This window comes from Molothrus aeneus, chromosome 18 (assembly GCF_037042795.1).
Source record: "Molothrus aeneus isolate 106 chromosome 18, BPBGC_Maene_1.0, whole genome shotgun sequence".
Lineage (NCBI taxonomy): Eukaryota > Metazoa > Chordata > Aves > Passeriformes > Icteridae > Molothrus > Molothrus aeneus.
The window spans coordinates 14143358-14162867 of record NC_089663.1 but is presented as its reverse complement, the minus strand read 5'-3'; the positions used below and the strand labels follow the sequence as shown (position 1 = coordinate 14162867).

Sequence of the window (19510 nt, the reverse complement as noted above, 5' to 3'; positions counted from 1 at the left end):
CAACCCTCCACCTGCTGCCGGCACCGAGCAGCCCCTTAACATCCCCAAGGCATGTCTCAGTCCTAGGGGATCGCTCTGACTCAAAACGTGCCATTTTACCCTGCTTGCTGCTGGAGTTTGTGTGGCTCCACGGCGGGCAGGGAGCCCTCGAGATAGACCAGCCCTTTCCCAGCGCCTGAGAAATCACCATCCATGTGTGAAAGCTGGTGAGGCCATCGCCCCACGATGCTCGGCTGGGGGAAGGTTGGGTCACCAGGCAGGAGAGGCACCATGCATTGGGTGCTAGGGAGGGGGACTCTGGCTTCCAGAGGGCTCGGTGCAGTGGGTATGGGGTGGGAGGCGCTGGGTGCGGGGCGCGGAGGGGGGGGGGAACAGACCCTTCCGTCTGCTCGGCGGGGGGGGACCAGCTGCAACGAGCGGCACCACGTAGATAATGCTGGAGGGGACACCGGGTGTAAAGGGCCCGACCAGCGAGAGCAGGACGGAGGGCAGTGGCGCAAAGGGGGTACTGGGCAGCGGGGTGCGCCAGGGAGCATTTCCAGCCGCCGAAGCTCGCCCCGCGCCGCGTGGGCCCGCGATGCCCGAAGGTGGGGGAGTACCCGACGAGTCGGGTGGCGGGGGAGGGGGGAGCGGAGAGGAGCGGGGGGCCGCGGGTAACTCACAACTCCCCGGGTGATGTCCTCCGCCGCGGGGGTCGGCGCCGCGGGCGCTTCTTGCCACGCCAGCCACAGAGCGAGCACGAGGAGCATCTCCCGGAGGCGGGCGCGGTGCCGGGCGGCGGGGCTCAGCATCCCCCCGCTCTTCGCGGCGCCCGGCCCCGCGATGGGCTCCGCCGGGTTCCGCGCCGCATCCGCGCTCCCGCCCCGGGCTGCGGCCGCCGCCGGGGAGGGAAGGAGGCAGGGAAGGAGGAAGAGAGGCGGGGAGCTCCACTCTGTTCCGCGCTGCTCCGCCGAGGATGGAGGAGGGGGGCTCCGCTCCGCCCCACCGGGAAGAGAGGCTGGAGGGACTCCGCTCCGCGCTGCTTCGCGCTGCCGGCTGCGCCGTTACATCGCCCCGCTTCCGCAGCCTTCGGAGCGGCAAAGTTGCTGCGGCCGCTGGCACGGAGCACAGCGCGGCTCAGTAGCTGCAGCTGCTGCTGCCGGGAGTCGCCGCGGCTCCGGCGCCGCTGCCATGCACCCCTCTGCGGCCGGCCGGCGGAGGAGGCGGAGGAGGAAGGGATGCTAATGAGGGAGGCGGTGTCAGGGCTCCGCCGGTGTTGGGGGGTGCTCGCAAGCGCGGTCTGGCCGCGGCGCAGCGCCGAGCCCCGGTAGCGATCCCTGCCCGCTCCCTCTGCGTTGCGCGGGCTGGAGCGGGCTCAGTCCCCTCCCGTTTTAATATCTGTGTCTGGCTGAAATCCCTCAGGATTCCGACACGTTTTTTTTCTAAACATCAACATTTCTGTAAGTACCAGGTTCATCTCCGAGTTTTGAAGGGGCTATGGCAAAGACCGCGTGGTTTTAGCATCACCCATACTGTCTCATACTGTCTCAGCGAGACAAATGTCTGGCTTGTCCCCATAATGGGATAATGGGATCCTATGGCCTCTACAGCGTGTCCTCCCTCGAGAGCTGTGAATCTGCCACATGCTTCGACAGACCAGATGGCAGGGGACACCCTGACAGCTCTAGCTCCTGCTAGTTGAGGATGAACATGTACTTCCTACTCAGCATCTGCCTTCCCCCGTTGCTACTGGCATGTTAATGCATTCAACAGCTTTGTAAATGATTTTTAAATTTGGGGGCTTTCAAAATAAAATTGGAGTTTCTCTTTTAAGATAAGTAAGTGGAGATAATGAAGAAGGGACAGAGATGAAAAATTGGTGCTGCTCAGGCAAAATTGTAATGGTCATTGATATGACATCTTCTGCACAAATAGATTAATCCAGCAATGAACTGTAGCTACTCCTGGAGATATTTAATATCAGACAGGACTGGAGAAAACCAGTGGGTAAGGGAAGAAGAAATCTTTGTCCAAAAGAAACTGGTTAAAGAGAATTGGCAGGGAAACCTCACTTCCTGGGTGTGAGTTTGCACTATCCTGTGTCCCTGTAAGCTGGACTGAAGTCACTGCTCCAGCACCAGAGATATCAGAGGGAAAACACCTGAATTACAGGGCTCAGAGCCCCACCAACAGCTACCTGAGCTAAAGAGCTGTTATCTTGAGAGATTTTCTCCATACTAAAACAAAGAGCATATCCATTTTCAACAATTGTAGAATGTGCTAAACTTGCATATTGCAAGAGTATTATTTCCACATTTGTTTCACCCCACAAAAGCCTCAGAGTTTTTAGGGGGCCAAATGTCAATGAATTTCCCAATCTCTGACCTCCGTAGATCTCAATGCCATTTCCCTGTCTGCTCAGGTATTAGTTATTAGCACCTGTGCTGCGTCAGCACCTCAATCTGTTTTGCACCACAAGAACCTGCAATGTGAATGATTACTTAGGGTGGATGAGTAGTTGCTTTCTCCATACCTTGTTGAAAGTAATTCCCGACATATTTATAAACATTTTTAGCAAGCACTTACAAGAGACAAGATGGCAGATATCTGCCATAAATTACAAGACCAAAAGAGTCCACAGCCATGCCAGGTGCATAGAGCTGGGAAAGAATCTTTAATAGTTTAATTTTATTGCATGAGTCTTCCTCCTTTAATAAAACACTGCTTGACCATCAAGACCCAAAGAAATATCAGAGAGCCTCTAAACACTGTACTTGAATGTGTATGGCATATATACTCAAAGTTAAGCGTCAATTTAAGATCTTAAGTAATCACACTAACTTCACTTTACCATGATGAATGTAATAGAAGAGCAGCTCTCCCTGGAAAGTGGAAGCTGTGCCCAAAATAATGAGACACGTTGTGTGGATGCCATCAGCTCCTTACAGCTACAGAGAGCAGAGCTGGGCAATAAAAAGGACCTGGTTATAACAAACTGAACTGTGAATGGTTTTCCTCTCTTTCCTTTTTAGTAAACAAAAAAACCCACTTCAATGGCACAGGTTTAAATCTGCATTTACATCATAAGAACTATATGAGGGTAGATGGAGTTTTCATGCCATTCATTACCCAGGTGAGTTGCTGAATAGAATTTATTTAAGGAAGGAACAGTGTGATGATTTTAATTCTGTTAAGCATAGTTTCCAAAAAGCATTCTTTATATTTCATTTATTGCAAACGAATGACTCGGTTAAAACAGCATTTCAACACACTTTAGCCAAAATATTTGCTTCGCATAAGAATACAATAGAGATAACTGCAAGCAGCTGTAAGTAAGAGCAAGCAAATAGGCACCCAGAGCAGAGAGCTATTTGTGGTGATGCCTATGGTCTGTTTTAGCACAAAACTTCCATGCTGAACAAGAAATGCTAGTAAAGCTGATTTGCACATTCACATTTCCCTGATCTGCCCATTATTGTCAGTGTTCCAAAAAACCTGTAAACAAATACACAATTTTTTTTCCTTCCACATACATTCCAGCCAAATGCACATACTTATAATATTTTCACCTTTGTGCACCAAGATGACAAGTATGAATCTAAAATGTCATTATCTTCTAGCTATACGTGCCATGTGGAAGATGAAGGTTTTTTCTCAGTGTCTTTAGCATAATTAGCATGTATGACAACATCCAGACAATTTAATTTCCTAATTACACAGTTATAAGGAAAATATCCTTTGCATCAAATATGCAGGAGTTCTTATCAGTAGATACTATACAACTTTTTCTGCCCTGTTACATCACTGCAGATGCTTGTATTTTAGCAGGTTCAGAAATGAGAATTTTCTGCCCTATCAACCAGAAACTGCTGTGCAGAGTGGGGGCCAGGCTGCTGCCATTGTCCCTCTCTGTGCAGCTGCTCCAACAGCGCACACGGAATTCCCAAGGGGCAGGAAGGACTTCCTCCCAAGTCCAAGCAGTGAATCTCAGACCCTGCAAAGTCTGAGAATGAGGACATTTCTGATATTATCCTGCTGTTCTCTAGAAAATTTGGTAGCCATAGGATAAAACAGTTGCTGGAGTATAATTCGCTTACTTGTAATTAATATCATCCAGAAACTACTTATTTGCATTCCTACTTTTAAGATTGATGGGTAACCAATGAAATTGGAAAAGCAAGCAATTATTTTTCCAAGACCAGTGGTAGACACCCAGTTGCACGTATGTTAAGTACTACTCATGGGAAGTTGAGAAATTTTTCATTTCCCTGAGTAAAGCCAAAGTGGATCAAGGCATTTACAGATGGCTTAGGAGTATGCACCTTTTTTACTTCCTTGTCCTCCAATTGAAAAATCAACCTGACATTTTTTCATAGCTTATACTAAAGGAGCGGAACCAAAGTTGGAAGGGGCATGGAAACCAGTATTTTCCTGCAGGGCAGGGCTCTGGAGCGATGCTGCAGAGATGCTCACAGTGCTCTTGGCCACAGAACTTTTGTTCTCTAGTAATCACACACTAGCACAAAGAACCTCCAGCATCTCACGGACATCCATCTGCCAGCTTCGGCTTCACAGGCTGAGACAGCACTGATCATTATTCTACCAGCGCCCACTATCGGCACAGCTTAGTCCTCTCTAACTCACTCTAATGTCTAAATCTCACTGATTTCTCTCACGTAACACCTGAAAAGTGCAGCCTTCCTGGCTTCCCCTGAAGCTGCAGCTCTTCCCAGCCTGCTTCTCCTCTGCTGGAAAACCCTTTTATCTCCCTGCCCGCCATACTCCTGCAGGTACCCATAGCAAATCCTTCTTTCAGAGGTCTTTTTCCAAGTCTAACACTTGGAAATCCATCAGCACAGCTCTCAAGCAGTTCTCTGTGGAATTCTTTATATCAGATAAAACAGATAAAAGCTCTTTATTTCAAAGATTTTTCACAGACAACCCTACTTTGTCTTTTGTTGCTCATTTAGCACCAAGAAATCAGCTTCTTTGTCCACCTGGCCATGAAATCCCCTTCTTCCTTCCTTGCTCAAACACCCACGTTCACATTCTTGCATGCTGCCCCTTCTGCATGGGAATATTTCCTTCTCAGCAAGCTGGAGGCAGGCATGCTATCCTCCCTTTGCCTCTTATAAATACACTGTACACCAGGACACCACCACCCAATCCCAGGACATTTTTTCCAGTACAATTGTACTCCAAGAATTTGAACTTTATTTTTCTGTAATTTCTTCTATCTCCCATGCTTGCAGACATGTCTTGTTTTCCATCTTCTCTTTATTCCAGGTTTGTGATGCACCCAGTACGAGGTCATCTCAGTCTGCTGCTGGAATCCCTTGGCACTACGGAAACATTGGTGGCAACCCAACAACACCCACAGCCTCAGCTCAAGGCCATGTTGCTACTGAGCAGACATCAGCACAGACCATCTGGAACAACACTGGCCACTTCCGCCTCCCTGCTGCATCCTGTTCTTCTCACAGAACAGTGTTTAAGGCATTAACACCCATGAATTATGAAACAATACAAAAAAAAAATCATGTTCTGCAGGCTTAGCTTTGCTGCAGTGTCCCCAATACAGAAAAGCCTCCATTCAAGGTCTTGTAATAATGAGCCAGGCAGAAGGATGGGTCAGAGCTGCCATGTTAATGCAAAGCAAAGTGTCATTTTCTCTTCACTAGCAGCATTCCTATCCTCATTCGCATTGCTTTTCAACAACACTCCATGAAAGGATGTTGATGTCTTGTTTAAGCAATGATGAAAAGTTCGGAGGTTAATTAACAAGAAGTAGAACACAGTCACTTTACTGAGGAAAAAGTCCAAGAAAAAAAACAAACAAAATTTTTTAAAGCTATAAAGTATCATTAGATTGCCTTTTCCAGTGGAAAATAGTACTAATTTTAACACTACTTAGACACTACAGACTGTCCTTTGGCCAGGGAGAACCACAAGTCCTCTGACCTGTATTTTATAATGCTTCAATACATGTTTGTGCTTTCTGTCAGTCAGGAAAACAGCAAATTATGTGGCCTACAAAAGCCAGCAATCTGTAATATTCACACATACTCTGTACCCTACAGAGGCAGCCACCTACTTTAGCAATGTCAGAACAGCTTGTCAATTAAATCTGGCCATATATCTTCTTTTGGCTTGTGACATGATTGACAACCTATCTGGAGGCCTGGCCCAGACAACTGGGGGATTTTACCAGCAAGGTCAGGAAAACTTCTTCTGCAATGCAATTTCCATCATGGAGCCCTGGGGAACATGTTAACAGACCTCACCTGCACTCTGTGCTGTGCGACTCTCCTGCAAACAGCGCATCCCTGGCTTTGGCTTCTTGCTCTGCTCTTCCTGCTTTACCTCCAAAATCTTCCTCTGCTTAGCCCTTCTTATATATATCCTGCCAGTTCTGTGAAGTCCCTCTTAAATGGTTTTTGACCATACTCTGCTCCCCACTGAGATCAGTTTTTTTGGAGGGCAACAACACTTTAGGGTGCTGAGAGCCCTGGGTTTGAACTCTGGATAAATTCTGGTGTCCTTCCCCTTCCAGTTCTGTGAATCTCTCTGAGGCAAGGATTACTTGGTGTTAACAAAGAGCAACAAAAAGCATTCAGACATTTTATGGGAAAGAACTTCAGACTGACCATACCCAGCATTCTTAGGGAAAATGTTACCAGGAAAGGGACAGAAATCATTCATGAAGATGGGAGGCAGAGAGGAGATTAAAACAGAAGATGTGAGATAACTCTTATGGAAAGCTAACAAAGCTAAAATAGTAAAGTATTTAACGAAATTGCCTGGAAGGGCTGTGCAAACCCTACCAGCAGACCAAGAGGCTCTCAGGACCAGCTCAGGCAAATCTGATGCAGGAAAATGGAGAACAGTCTCCTGATGGCCTTCCTAATCTTGTTTTAAATTTAATTTCTTCTGTTCCTCATTTGAGCTGTATCTTCTTGCATTTAAGATTTTCATGAAGAAGTTCAAAAGGTGAGGAATATCAGCCATTAGCCTAAAGCCATTACTGCACTCATGCAGCTTCCCCCATATAATGGGATTTTGGAGCCCGAGTTTATAAATTCAACTTTTTCTACAGTAAGCAAACAACCTTTAAGATATGTTTGAGCCACAGGTCTGCATTTAGAGCTAGACACTTACCAAATTACATGTCCAGGTGTTTTTCCCAGACCACTTGCTTACAAAGCCCAGTTGGCAACCATAGAACCTGTTTTGAAATGTCAGCAAAAACCCAGGGATATTTTGGAGCTAGTGTTGCAAATTCAGGGCTTTTTCTTGCTATAAACAATTAATGTATTGGAAATACAGTGTCCATGAAGTTAATGTGGCCCTTAGCAGAGCTAAGCACAGCCTAAGGACAGCTGCCAGTGCTGCCCAGCTTCCCTGCTAATGCCCAAACGGGAAAACCCTGCGTTTCTCAGACAAAGATATTTCAATGCATCAAATCCAGACAAATCAGAGCCTGCCTTCTCAGCAAAGCTACAACCAAAGGAAAGTTTCACACCCTTGATCAGTCCTCCCTGCTTGAAGCCTGAAGGAAGAACATCAGTTAAATCCTTACTATGAAAACTGTTCTTGGTGGCAAAACTAATTTTGCCTTTGCAGCTATTCTCACACATGGCAGTTTCCACTAAGCTTGAAAGTTAAGTGGATTCTCTTGGAAGAGGAAGGATTCACTACTGGAAATTTGAGACCAAGTCCCAGGAGGAACATCATTCTCTTACTTTGCTCTCCCCTGGACTAATGAATGTGAGGAACGAAAGCTCCACTTGGACTGGAAGGATTATGCTTCTGTATGTCAAAGTCATGTGAAGTAAGCAACGTAATTTGTGGAGCAATCATGGGAATTTAATTATTTCTCAGGATACAATTTTAATGACTCCTCTCTACTTCATAGATCTTAAGCAGCTACTGGTGCCGTGTTGCATTAGAAGCTCAAGTTGCAGTAGGCAGAATGGCAGCATGACAAGAGAAAAAAATAAACCTTTGAATGGTTTTCCCAAGAATAAACATGCGGTAGCACAGTCTTTTGCTTTGGAAGTAAATTGCTCATGAACCTTCTGGCTTGAAGCTACCAGTAAATATCTCTGTTTGCAATGATGGCCAGTTATATACAGCACAAAATCTCACTGCTCTATTAAAGGTCTTACTGAAAAGTTTCCCTGTTTTACAGAGGAGCTCTTATTTGCTCCGTGTCCTAAGAAAAACAGATTACCACAGCTCCTGTCACTCACAGCACAGCTCAGCTCTGTGTCTACACCACAGACTAAAGTGCATCATACACATTAAAAGCTGTTACATAAACCAAACTTTTATTATTATTTGAACACAAGGTATTCAAAGGGATGGTTTATATACAGCCTCTCTCTTAATCAAAGCACAACCAAATGACTTTTTTAAAATTAAAGCTTCACTAGAGAAATGTTTTATTATTTTTAAGTAATCTGATACTTTACCCTCTAATTCCCCGTGTTATTAAAGCTTGAACAGGGAGACTAGGGTCTAGCTCCTGCAAATCCTCAGTCAATTGAGTTTGGGGTTGCTAAAGTCTCAGTGCTGAGTGATCCAGACCTGAACTCATTGCATCTGAACAGCCAGAAGAGAGCTGCCAGCGGGCAGGAGGCTCAAAATGGCCCTGTTCTGCTCCTTATTAGCCCTATTTTGTCCTGGGAATGGGCAGCTACATGATTTGGGAGCAGGATGGAGAAGTGGGTGAGCAGGTGGCCTGGAGATGTCTCCAGGCACTTTGGCCTGGAGATTGGGCACAACCAGCAGTGCCCAGTCACCCCAGTCTGACAGCAGCATCATGTCTCTAAGGGACTCCCTGAGGAAGATACAGGACAGAGCACAAGATGTTTGGTTGACATGGTGCTGTGTCTGTGGGAAGGAAGGAGGCTGCTATGGCAAAGGTCTGGGGTCCCAGGTCCACTGGCTTTCAGGAAACACCCTAGAAGTGACCACCCCAGTGGATCATTATGCTCTGTTCAGCTGGCCTGAGTGTGAGAGCAGCCAGAGTGTGCACGGACAGGGGTGTGGGGGCTCAGTGAGGGGTGTGCTGTTTCCAGCACTTCAACACCCACCTTCTGCACCACAGCATGCACATAGTTCCAAATACCAACCCCTCATCCTGCCAGAGCCATCACTCAGGAGCTCTCAGTGAACACAAGTCCTCACCCAGGGGACAGGAGCAACTATTCCTGCCCAGGACAAGGGGACTATATCCTGACAGTACAACATACCGGGCACAATTAAGCTTATTCCTACCTGTAATGCAATTTATGTGGGAATGCTGGCTCAGCACAGGAATTCACCTGCGTTTGTGTCTCCTTCCACGAATGGCACTTTGTAGTCACTCAGACAATGGCAGTGACTGGGGTCTGTCTCATCCCTCGTGGAACACTGCTCCAAGGGCACCAGGAGCTGGGACATGCCCAGCTCTGCCCTGGGGGAATCTGCTCAGGGTATTGGGGCAGAGCCACCCAGCCGGGGGCACAAGAACATCTTTCAGCCTAGGGCAGCTTGGCCCTGCCAAGATCCTGCTCTGCACCTGTAACTGCAGTGCTGTTTCACTTGTTGGATGTTTTTCATTTTTCGCTCCACCCCACCATAAGATTTTTGCTTTTCCTCACGGGCTGCATAACCTTTACAGCCACAATCAAGGGGACAGAAAAAAAATTGTTATTGTATAAGAGCTGAGAATTCTTTCAAAGGGTAGCAGAGAGGTCTCCTTTTATTGGCACCAGTAACCAAAAGGAGGGGAACAGTCCCACTGCTTTATAGAACATTTATGTACATAAATTGTGCAGAAACACAGCAGAAGCCTCACTCAGCCCTTGTTTGGCTCTGCACGGGGAATAGCCTGGAGAGCCTTCCTGCTGTTCTATAGCTCCCAGCTGGGCTCTCCTGGAACCCTCAGCATGCAGCTAGCACCAGGCTTTCCCTCTCAGCACCTCCCAGCTGTCTGCAAGAAATTTGACATCCAAAGGAAGCCAAAGAAATGGCAATTATCCAGACTGGTAATGGGACTCAGCACTGGCTGCTCTTGAGTGGTGTCAGGGAGGCAGTGCGTCACACACGTGGGGACATCCTGCAGTACCTGATGGCACAAGAAAAGCTGCCCTCGTAGAATTTTTCTAGTTTACCAGAACTGAATGAGGAGGCAGTGGTGAAATAATGAAGTTTCTGCAACTTCTTAGCACCCAGGTGCCCCTTTGCTTGGGCAGAGCTGCGGCCCTATCACTCCAGCCAAGGCACATTTCCACAGTTCTGCCCAATTCCCAAACAAGAAACATCTCACTTCAAGCATCACAAATCCCCAGCAGAAGGAAGAGGCTCCACTGCTATGGAGTGCTCCAGGGAAGGAGCTGTCAGGTGCGTCACCACCATAGCAGCCAGTGACCAGCCCCCAGAAAGGACTGAGTGACATAACAGGAAACACAACTGTGAAACCCTATGCAGAGTTTACAGAAAAAAATTATCGGACATGCTAAGAACCTAGTTTAAAGTTTTTGTTTTATCTGAGAGTGTTAGATGCTTGCAAAAAACCTCATTTGGAAAAGAAAAAAGGGCTTTTTTAGCTTTAGTAATTTTCTTAAAAGTTTTCTTTAAAGGACAACTCCATACATCTAGAAAAAAAATTCCACCCTGAAAAAACAGAGTTACTTAGAGTTACTTCATTTTCTGGTCCCTTAATAACTGCTCTTCCAGATTACTTTTCCCCCTTCCCATGTCACTTTTCCTCACACTTCACACCCCTGTAGAAATTACACAGCACATATGTTCAGTTTTACCTGTACCATTTCCCCAAGACACATTTCCACGCCTGCTTCATGCCTCCCCTCTCCTGTAGTGCAGGGCCCAACCAGTCAAGGTAGAGAAGGGAGAGAGCCATCAGGCACATAATGTGCTCTCAGTAGTTTGCTGGGAATTCTCAGGGTGTTTTCCCTCTGCCCCAGAGCAGCTGAACTTCATCACGATACCCAGAGCAGCTGAGCTCCATCATGATCTCTCAACTTCCAGTCCTAGCTGCACAGGTAGGGCAAGAGCACACAAACTCTGAGATGCTGAGCGCATTTATATTTCAATTTTTTTTTTTTGCAAAATAAATAAGAGAGTTGAATTGATATTTATCACTTTCCTTTTAAAATTTGGCTTTTAAAATTATTTCATTTGGGAGAGGAAAGAAGCACCTCCCAAGCAGGGGAAGGCTGGAGAGATCAGCACCGGGGGCTTCAGCTGTGATGGGCTCCCATCCATCAGATGCAGAGCAGTCAGTGGCAGAGGCAGCTGGGAAAAAAGTTGAAAATCTCAAACGCAAAGACCAATTCAAGAACCACATCATGGCCAGCACTGCTGAAAGATAGAAAATGTCTCCAAGGACATCTCAGCCCTGGTGTTCCAGTTGGCTGTGGCAGCTCTTTCCTGGGGTAATGACTCCCAGTGAGAGTCCCAAGCTGGGGTGAGCCTGCTGGGTCTGATCCTGACACTGACAGGTTGAATTAAATCTTGTGTTTTGGGCTGAAATGTTTAAAGGAGCTGAGGAAAATGAACCATGGGAGTTAAGTGATAAGGTGAGAAATCTGCTCAGGAAAACCAACTGCCTCGGGGGTCTCCTTCACATGAAAGGACTTGAGATGGTGCCACAGCAATGGAGAAACAGTGGAGTTCCAGGAGAAATCCCAGAGAGACCTTGTTTAAACTTGGTTTACTTAAAAAAGCAATAGGAAAAGTAGTACAGAGAGCTTTGTGCCCTGGGCCTGCTGACATTCTTACAGGTCCCTATCCTCTCCTGGGGTCTGGCTACTCCCATGGAGGTTGTGTGTGTGTAAACACGTGCACGGCCTGTGCTGGGACTGGGCTGCTCTAATCTCTAAAAATGCTAAAAATGCTCAGGAACTGTTTGAAAGCTTCTGGAAAACTCCTGCCTCCATTCTGCCTGGAGTTGTGTGGTGGGTACCTGTCACTGCTGTGCTACAAAGGTTAAATGCACCTGTGGAAACCCATGCTGGGTGTGAGTTTTGGCACAGTTCTGTTAGAGGAGACATTTAGGCCTATTCTTCCCACTGCTCTCTGCAGTATCCCCAGGCTGGTGGCAAGGCTGGGACCTCGGCTGTAGGAAGCTGTCAGGCTGTGGGAAGGGGCCACCCTGGCTGGGCTGTCCCAGTTCTCCTGCCTGCTGAGCATGGGCTATGCATGTCTTTCCCATGTGCATAGTCAGTGATGCCAATGCATCCAGCTGCTATTTGGGTTTCCCACAGGATGCACACTGAGTGCTCAACATGATGTTCACAGCCAGAGATGGCACAATAATCTGAGTAAGAGGTGTTTGGGGCTCTTGGAAATGTCAGCCTTTTACAGCTCAGGCATGCTGGGGCTGCTTTTTCCTGTCTCAGAGCAAGTAGGGAGTTAAAGGTCAGTACTTGTAAGCCTTCCTTGGCAAGCATCCAGACCTTTCAGTGCATGGATACCCACCTATTCTTCCCCAAAGGTGGACACTGCAGTCTCCATGCTAAGGAAGAAGGAGGTGACCTGAAGGTTTCCAGGATGCTGGAGGCACCTGGGCGGCCATTCTAGGCTTCTTGTCTCTGTAAGCAGCTCAAATCTAGCTGGATGTGCCTAAGTGTTTAGTCAAGATTTGTCCTGCAAGGGATGTGCCCTGGCCTTTGAGAAGCATCCCCCTGCCATGGGACAGGCAGTTCCAAGGAAGTGAGCGATGGCAGGTACATCATGCTGGTACTTGGCTCCTCACCTCCCACCCAGCATCCCACTATGTCCCACTGAAACCAGTCCCCAGCTGCCCTGACCATCACGGTAAGTTTGGCCTCGCTGCCGGAGGTCCATAAGGATGGGAATAACCCTTCGTGGAGCATGGGCTGCCAGAGCCTGTAGGGTAGCACAGCAAATGTCCCAACCCCCAGCACCACTGCCTCTCCAGGCAGTTCTAAGAAGCTTCAAGTTTGTGTCAAATACCAGGCTAGAGGTCTGAGGATCACATCTTCTGACAGCTCATTCTCCTGCAGGCTGGAGATCGGTGCAAACACAAGGAAAGGCGCTGATCCCCATTATAATGCTAATTTCCTCCAACTCCCAGTAGGAGCCGAGCAGCATCCTGTTAATGAAATTATAACCATGGCTCACACGGTGCATTTCTGCTGAACACATCTGAAATCTCTTTCCCTCAGAGGCTACATAACCAACGCCTGGGAGTTATCTTGCTGCTGTTATAGTAGCAACACGATTAGAGTGCTGAAGCTAATTTAAATCCTGTTGAATGATAATATAATGCAGTGAGTAAAGCTGGTATGTGACATGTTTAGATATCCTTAGAGTGGGCACATCAGGCTGGTCCCCAAAAAGTTTAAGGGCTACATTCAGAGACTTCAACATAAATTGAAAATCCCTCATGAGCAGGTTCTATTTGATGAGACTTACAGGTGCTTAAGGAACAAGTCTCATTTAATTGTGTGATGACTCCAGGACTCTTAGCTGGCCCCATACTGAAGTACCTTCTTCTATCTTCAGTTATCCTGAGCATCTTCCATTACTGCAATATCTCTGCTGCCAATGTGAGCAATGTGGGAAACTACTGTGCTAAACTTGAGCACTGGCAGTGAGGCAAAAGTGGAGCTTAACTGTATAGGTCAGTTGTGTTGGGGGTTCTTCTAGTCTTGCTTTATGGGCTTAGGTGGGATTTGGGGTGACTGTGGGGGTTTTTAAGAGCTGCTGCGTTTTGTACCTCTGAAAAAAATGTCTGTGCACCTCTGCCCTGTCAAACAGCAATGCAGCTCCCACGCACAGCCAGGACATCACCCTGGGAGTTACACAGAGGCCCCCGTGCCCCGTGCAGGGCAGCCCTGGCAGCCTAGCTAGTAACAAGCAAACCAAACACAGGGCTGAGAGATTTTGTCTTGACCTTTACAAGCTTCCGCAACACCCCAGAGCTCCAGCAATTGCCACCTTGCAGAGCCTGAGCAAACAACTCTGCAGTGCAGCAGGGAGTGGAATTGGTCCCTATCCCAGCATGACAGCAGACGGCAGCCTCAAGCTGCTCTCCTGAGCCCGACACAGGGAGAAGTATTCCTGACAATCATTTTATCATTGTTCTGGTGATATGGAGTAGGGTTGAGTTGTGCCTTTTCTCCTGTCTTCTCCAGCATACACGAGGGCAGATCACAGGGATGCAGTGGAGCAGAGGGCTCCGGATTTTACCAGCCCCCAGACAGTCACCAGAACCTTTTGTCCCAGTTCAAGTCAGCCCTACCTCTGGCTCTTGGCCATGCCAGACACGGATTTCACATCCCACTCCATTCTCTCCCTTCACCTGTTGCTGTCAGGATGTTCTCTTAAGGCCAGCAGGCAGCATTGCATTGGTTTCAGCCCTTTGTGGGAGCTTTGTCCTGATGTTGCTGCCCCAGCCACACCATGATTTTCTTCTACCTAATTTAGCATCCTACCCCACAAAAATATAAGTGTGTGGAGGGGAAGAGGAAAGAGAAATATCTACAAGGAGCAGCAAGGGAGGGATCCCAAACTCTGTGAGGAGATCATCTGTCACCTGTCTTTATGGCAGTTTTAGAAGAAGATATGGCAAATTTAGTAGCAGCAGCTGTATCTTTACCAAGGTAAAGCAGCTCAGCTCTTTGCCCCAGCACAGGTGTCCTGCAGCCTTTGCAGCCCCAGACTTGTCTCGGCTGCCCACACAGCAGGGTCAGCTCTGGGAGTCTCTGTGTTCCTCTGAGCCAGATGTTCCCTTCCTGGGGCCATTGCCTGCAGAACACAAGACTCCTCCAGACCAAGGTATCAGCCCAGGGTTGTGTGGCAGAGCTGGAAACTCAGTTCTCCTGATCTTTAGAGCCTCTCCATTGCTCTCCATCTTGGCCATCAACATCACCCTGCTCTCTGAGGCCTGCTGTAATTAGAAACAGATAGTGAAGTATTTCAGGAGGGGAGGTAACATCCCCAAATGAACTCATCCTTTCAGTTCATGTGCTAGCAGCACAGGCTGTCACAGCTTTATTTTTAAATGGCCTTTCCCTTTATCACCAGAAAAATTTCTTCCTATTGACCTGAAGAGCACCAGCAAAGTCAAGTGGAATATATATATTCTTTCCTACCCACTGAACACGGTCATTGTTAATCTGAGCATGTTGAAACCAAAAGGGGCAAGATGTGGAAGTTGTTTAACACTAACTTGATGGGAGCAAAGGGGAAGGGGTGAAGACCAACCTTGCTGAAGGTAGAATTAGATGTTTAAAATGGAAGTGAAGAGAGTACCCATCTTAGACATGTGGTACCTGCCTCCATATCCCAGAACACAACTGCAGCACAAAGACACTTGACTGAGAGCACACAGACAGCCACCGGTCTGGTGGAGTTAACAGCAGTCTGAGAAACATGGCAACATGGGTAAAACTGGGAGATTCAGAGTAAAAACCCAGCAAAAGCAGCTTGAACAGTACTGCCAGGTCACTGGGAAAACTCTTTGAAGCCACTTTGAGTCAAGGTAATAGTCAGCTGGGGACTCTTAGCATCTTTTTAAGTTAGACTTCAAGGATAAATTCAAGGCCGGGGAAGGCAATACAGTTTTAATAAGTGGTGACTTATTTTGGCTAGGTTAGCATTAATAAATAGCTATTAGCTATGCAATGGAGCATTTGCATAAGCAGCATTTGAGGGTCAGGTTATGGCAAGACCGTCTCAAGTGAGGATGAAGGGTGGACCAGCCTGGTGCTCATGCCAAGGTTCTTGAAAGAAACAAATTCACCTGAAGCCCCTTCTCTGAAGTGTGCTGGAAATGATCCTACAATGTCCTACATCCTGGAAACAAGGATCTCCCTTTCCAAGGGGAGGGGGAAGAAAAGCCCAGAGGAAGAGTTGGAGCATTCAGCAAACAGAGGCAGGAGTGTTTGAGTAGCTGAGAGAGGACAAGCACACTGTTCCTTCCATACTGAGCACTTTATAGGGATGAAATGTATCTGTATAATGCATTCAAGGCTGGACAGCACTTACATCAGCCTGTGGTAACTGCTAGGAGGGAGAAGGAGGAGTAGGAACTTACAGAGCAGAAAGAATTGAACCCTTCTGCAGGACCCAGAAGGCAGGCAAGTCCTCCCCAAAATCAGTCTCCTCCTATTGGTGTTTATGTGGAAAAATTCAAAAGCAGGGACTAAGGTTGTGCCTTGGAATGATTTCTAACACAGTAAACCCCAATTTTAACAGCGAACTTCATCTACAGGGAAGAAAAAAAACCAAGTGGCAAATCACACCAATCCATCAGTCATAATTGTCTTTGCTGGTACAAACGTGTCTCTCTAGAGGCACACAATGCTAGAGGTTTAGAGCAGAGCAGAAAATCTCTTACAGAGTTTTTTTGTTTTGGTTGTTTTGTTTCGGTTTTTTAATAGTATTTTAAGTATACCACAAAATGTGAGTCTAATTAATCCCTAAAATTGGTAACATTACACTTGATCCCATCCTTATGGAATGAGTGCAAAATGCCACAGGACTGCTACCACTTCCCAGGCCCACAGCCAACTCCCCATCAGACAGTAAGTCTGACCCTGACCCTGCCTCCTACTCGCAGAGAGGGCTCCTTTCCCTTTGGGCATCGCTCCTCCAGACAGAGACTGGGAGATGTTTTAGTGCATTTTCCATCTGCCACCCCAAAACAGAGCACACTTGCGTTTCTTTCAGGATCTATTTCTTCAAGGATTTCAGCTTGATTGATTTCAGTCACAGGTTATGTAGAGAGCAGCAGCCAGCCAGGCCCCTGTGCCTCCACAGTCCTCCTCCTGTGGATGCTGCCCAGCCCCATAGCTCCAGCCACTTCCCAGACACAGCTCCAGCACCCAGCTAAGTCCAGAGACACCTACTTACCTGCTCTGCCAGCTAAGCTGCCTTTGACAGTCACTACCTCTGATCAGGTATCACTAATGATTTTAATAACATGATATGTGATGGCAAGAAAAACCAATAACCTAAACCCTGATGTAAGATGCTTTTGTCACAATCTTGAGACTCCTGCTTGGAGCAGATGCCTTATTAGCCATTTAATTCTCAGCTCCATAGTGAGGCACTGTAATGAGAGGAAATATAAAATCAACAAGGCAGCTGCAACCTAGCTTCATGTTCTCTCTCAAATTTAATAGAGATTCATGAGGCTTTACACTAATGTGCTGAGAGAAAAGGATTACAACAGGCTTCTTGCACCTCGCTTGGGTCTAAGGGAGGTGAATATCAGCAATCACACACAGATGATAAATGTCTGGCAGAAGTTATTCCAAGACCCAACTGTATTAATATCAAACAAGGCACTTCAGCTCACGTGGTGTGTCCAGTCCAGGCCAACCTGTCTCAAAACCACGAGCCCAGAAGTAAAGGAGCAGATTGGTAACAGAGGACAGTGGTATCTGCTCTCTCCAGACTGTGCAGGATCCACGCTGGCTCTTGTTCCACCCTGAGGCTTTCAGCCCTTGTGCACTGGTCCCCCTATGCTCTGAAGCCACTGTGCTGGCAGGCTGCGCCCATCCCACTGCCTCCCTGTCTCCTGCACATCAGCACAGGGCTCAGGGCAATGTCCCCAAGGGCATGATCAGACCCATGTTTCTTCCCCTTCCCTTTCCCCAGCACGCAGCTGATGGCTCCACCAGTTGTGCCCAAAAACCACTGACACAACCGATTTCACTGTGCCAGTACCACTCAGTCACCATTTAGTTCCTTTAACTCCCATCTCTTGGGTATTTCATGCAAGACAAAAAGCAGCTGAGCATTAATCCTGTGGCTGCTGCACTGTGATACTGAGCCCTCCACCTTCCATGTGTCCTCCTCTTCTTCTGCCCCTCTCTCCAAATGCATTTTCCCATGGGGTTCCCAGGCTCCCATCCAGGCCCTGCCAGCAGCATTGCTGCCTGGGGGCAGCAGGAGCAGCTTGGGGTGTGCTGGGCACATTAACAGGTCTGGCTACTGAACTCAGGTCTGAGTCAGTGAGCTGTCAGGCCCAGCAGTGACACAGCAGCAGATGAGAGAGTCCCCTCATGCTACAAAACAGAGCCTCTCTGGGAGGTAATGCCTCTGGAACAGGGTCCCCAGGTAAGTGGCCAAAGCACCAAGCCTGAGTTCAAGAAACATTTGGACAATGCTCTCAGGCACATGGTGGGATTTTTGAGGTATCCCGTGTAAGCCCAGGAGTAGGACTCAGTGATCCTGATGGGTCCCTTCCAACACAGATATCCTCTGATTCTCTGTGCTTTCCAGCACATAAGGAAAATTGACAACATTTTTACTTCAAAATGCAGTTCACTCTGATGAAAAGGAATGTACCTTAAGAAAGACATGCCACTTGCATTCTATCTGTAGCCTCAGTAAGTCAAAACTTGCTGCTATATATTTTCTTTACCAGGCAGGAAAACTTGGCTGCCTTTCAGGAGTGTGACTGGGATGTAATGGTAGCATCCAGCCCCAAAGCAACCTGGACTGTACTCACTGGTACAAAAACAGCCCTGAAAGGGCTTGACTGAGACCAGACTGTACCGTAGCAGTTACAGGACAGCTACTAAGAAAGAATCCTGACCTTCAAAACCTTATTCAGGTAGCTAGCAGGCAGGAGACGGGTTATTTTGGCTCTGGTTTGTTGGTGTGGAAGCTGTTTGACAAAGGATGACATCAATTGCACAAACCTTGAGCTGAGCCAAGAGAGGAGCCTGAGGAATGATTCCGATTTCCTGTCGAACCTGCGATTCTCCTGTCGCAGTGTGAGCAGGTCAGGGCCACTGGCCATGCTGCATTTGTTAAATGTGGGGACATATGTTACATGAGCACACATCCAGAGCTGCTGTAAATAAGGCAGAGCATTACACAGGAGTTAATCCAGCGCTGTTCTGCTGCTCATGTCAAAGATACTGACCTGTTTATGCTCTGCATATCTCTTATTGAAAATAGTGGAGCAGATTTCACCTCAGCAGTATCCCCCCACAGAGCCAGCCTCTGTGCCCTCAGTGAATGATAATAGCTGCACTGCCACTGTCATTCCCATGCAGTAAAGCATGTTGGAAGCTGTTCCTCCTTGTTTGTTCTCAACATGGATCATTGCTCCTTCCAGCACTGCGAAAGCCAGACCAAAAGAAAAGCCAGTGGTTTCCCAGCAGAGGTGTTTCATAAATTTATCACTCTGCTGTGAGGAGATGCAGTCACAAACTGGCACCAGAGGCTCTCAAAGGCTTCAGGACTTCCTGTTGCTGGTGTGGAACAGATGCCCAGCAGGAAGAGGCCACCCCAAATAGCAACAGAAAGCACAGAACATTGGGCATGTTCAGCGCCAGCCAGGGCTGAGGGCACAACAAAAGCTTCTCTTCACTTACTTCTCCGATTTATCAGAGAACGAAGGGGTGCATTGTTGGTTTTCTACATCTGAGGTACTGTCAGCCTTAAGCCAACAAGATATCATGCAAGAATTATTTTGAGCAATTCAAGGTTAGTTTTTGTTGCTTTTTTCTTTAAGTTTCCAGCAGCAATCCAT

The 19510-nt window shown here is 47.5% G+C and overlaps 1 protein-coding gene across 1 annotated transcript in view; it reads right to left on the bottom strand.

Moving 5' to 3' along the window:
* The window catches only part of MMP17 (matrix metallopeptidase 17), a 50337-nt gene extending 49155 nt beyond the window's left edge, over positions 1–1182 (bottom strand). The window contains exon 1 of the mRNA XM_066562409.1: positions 663–1182. Coding sequence (XP_066418506.1) covers positions 663–791 — 129 coding nt within the window. The 5' untranslated portion in view covers positions 792–1182. The remainder of the gene's footprint in view (positions 1–662) is intronic.
* Positions 1183–19510: the final 18328 nt, after the last annotated feature.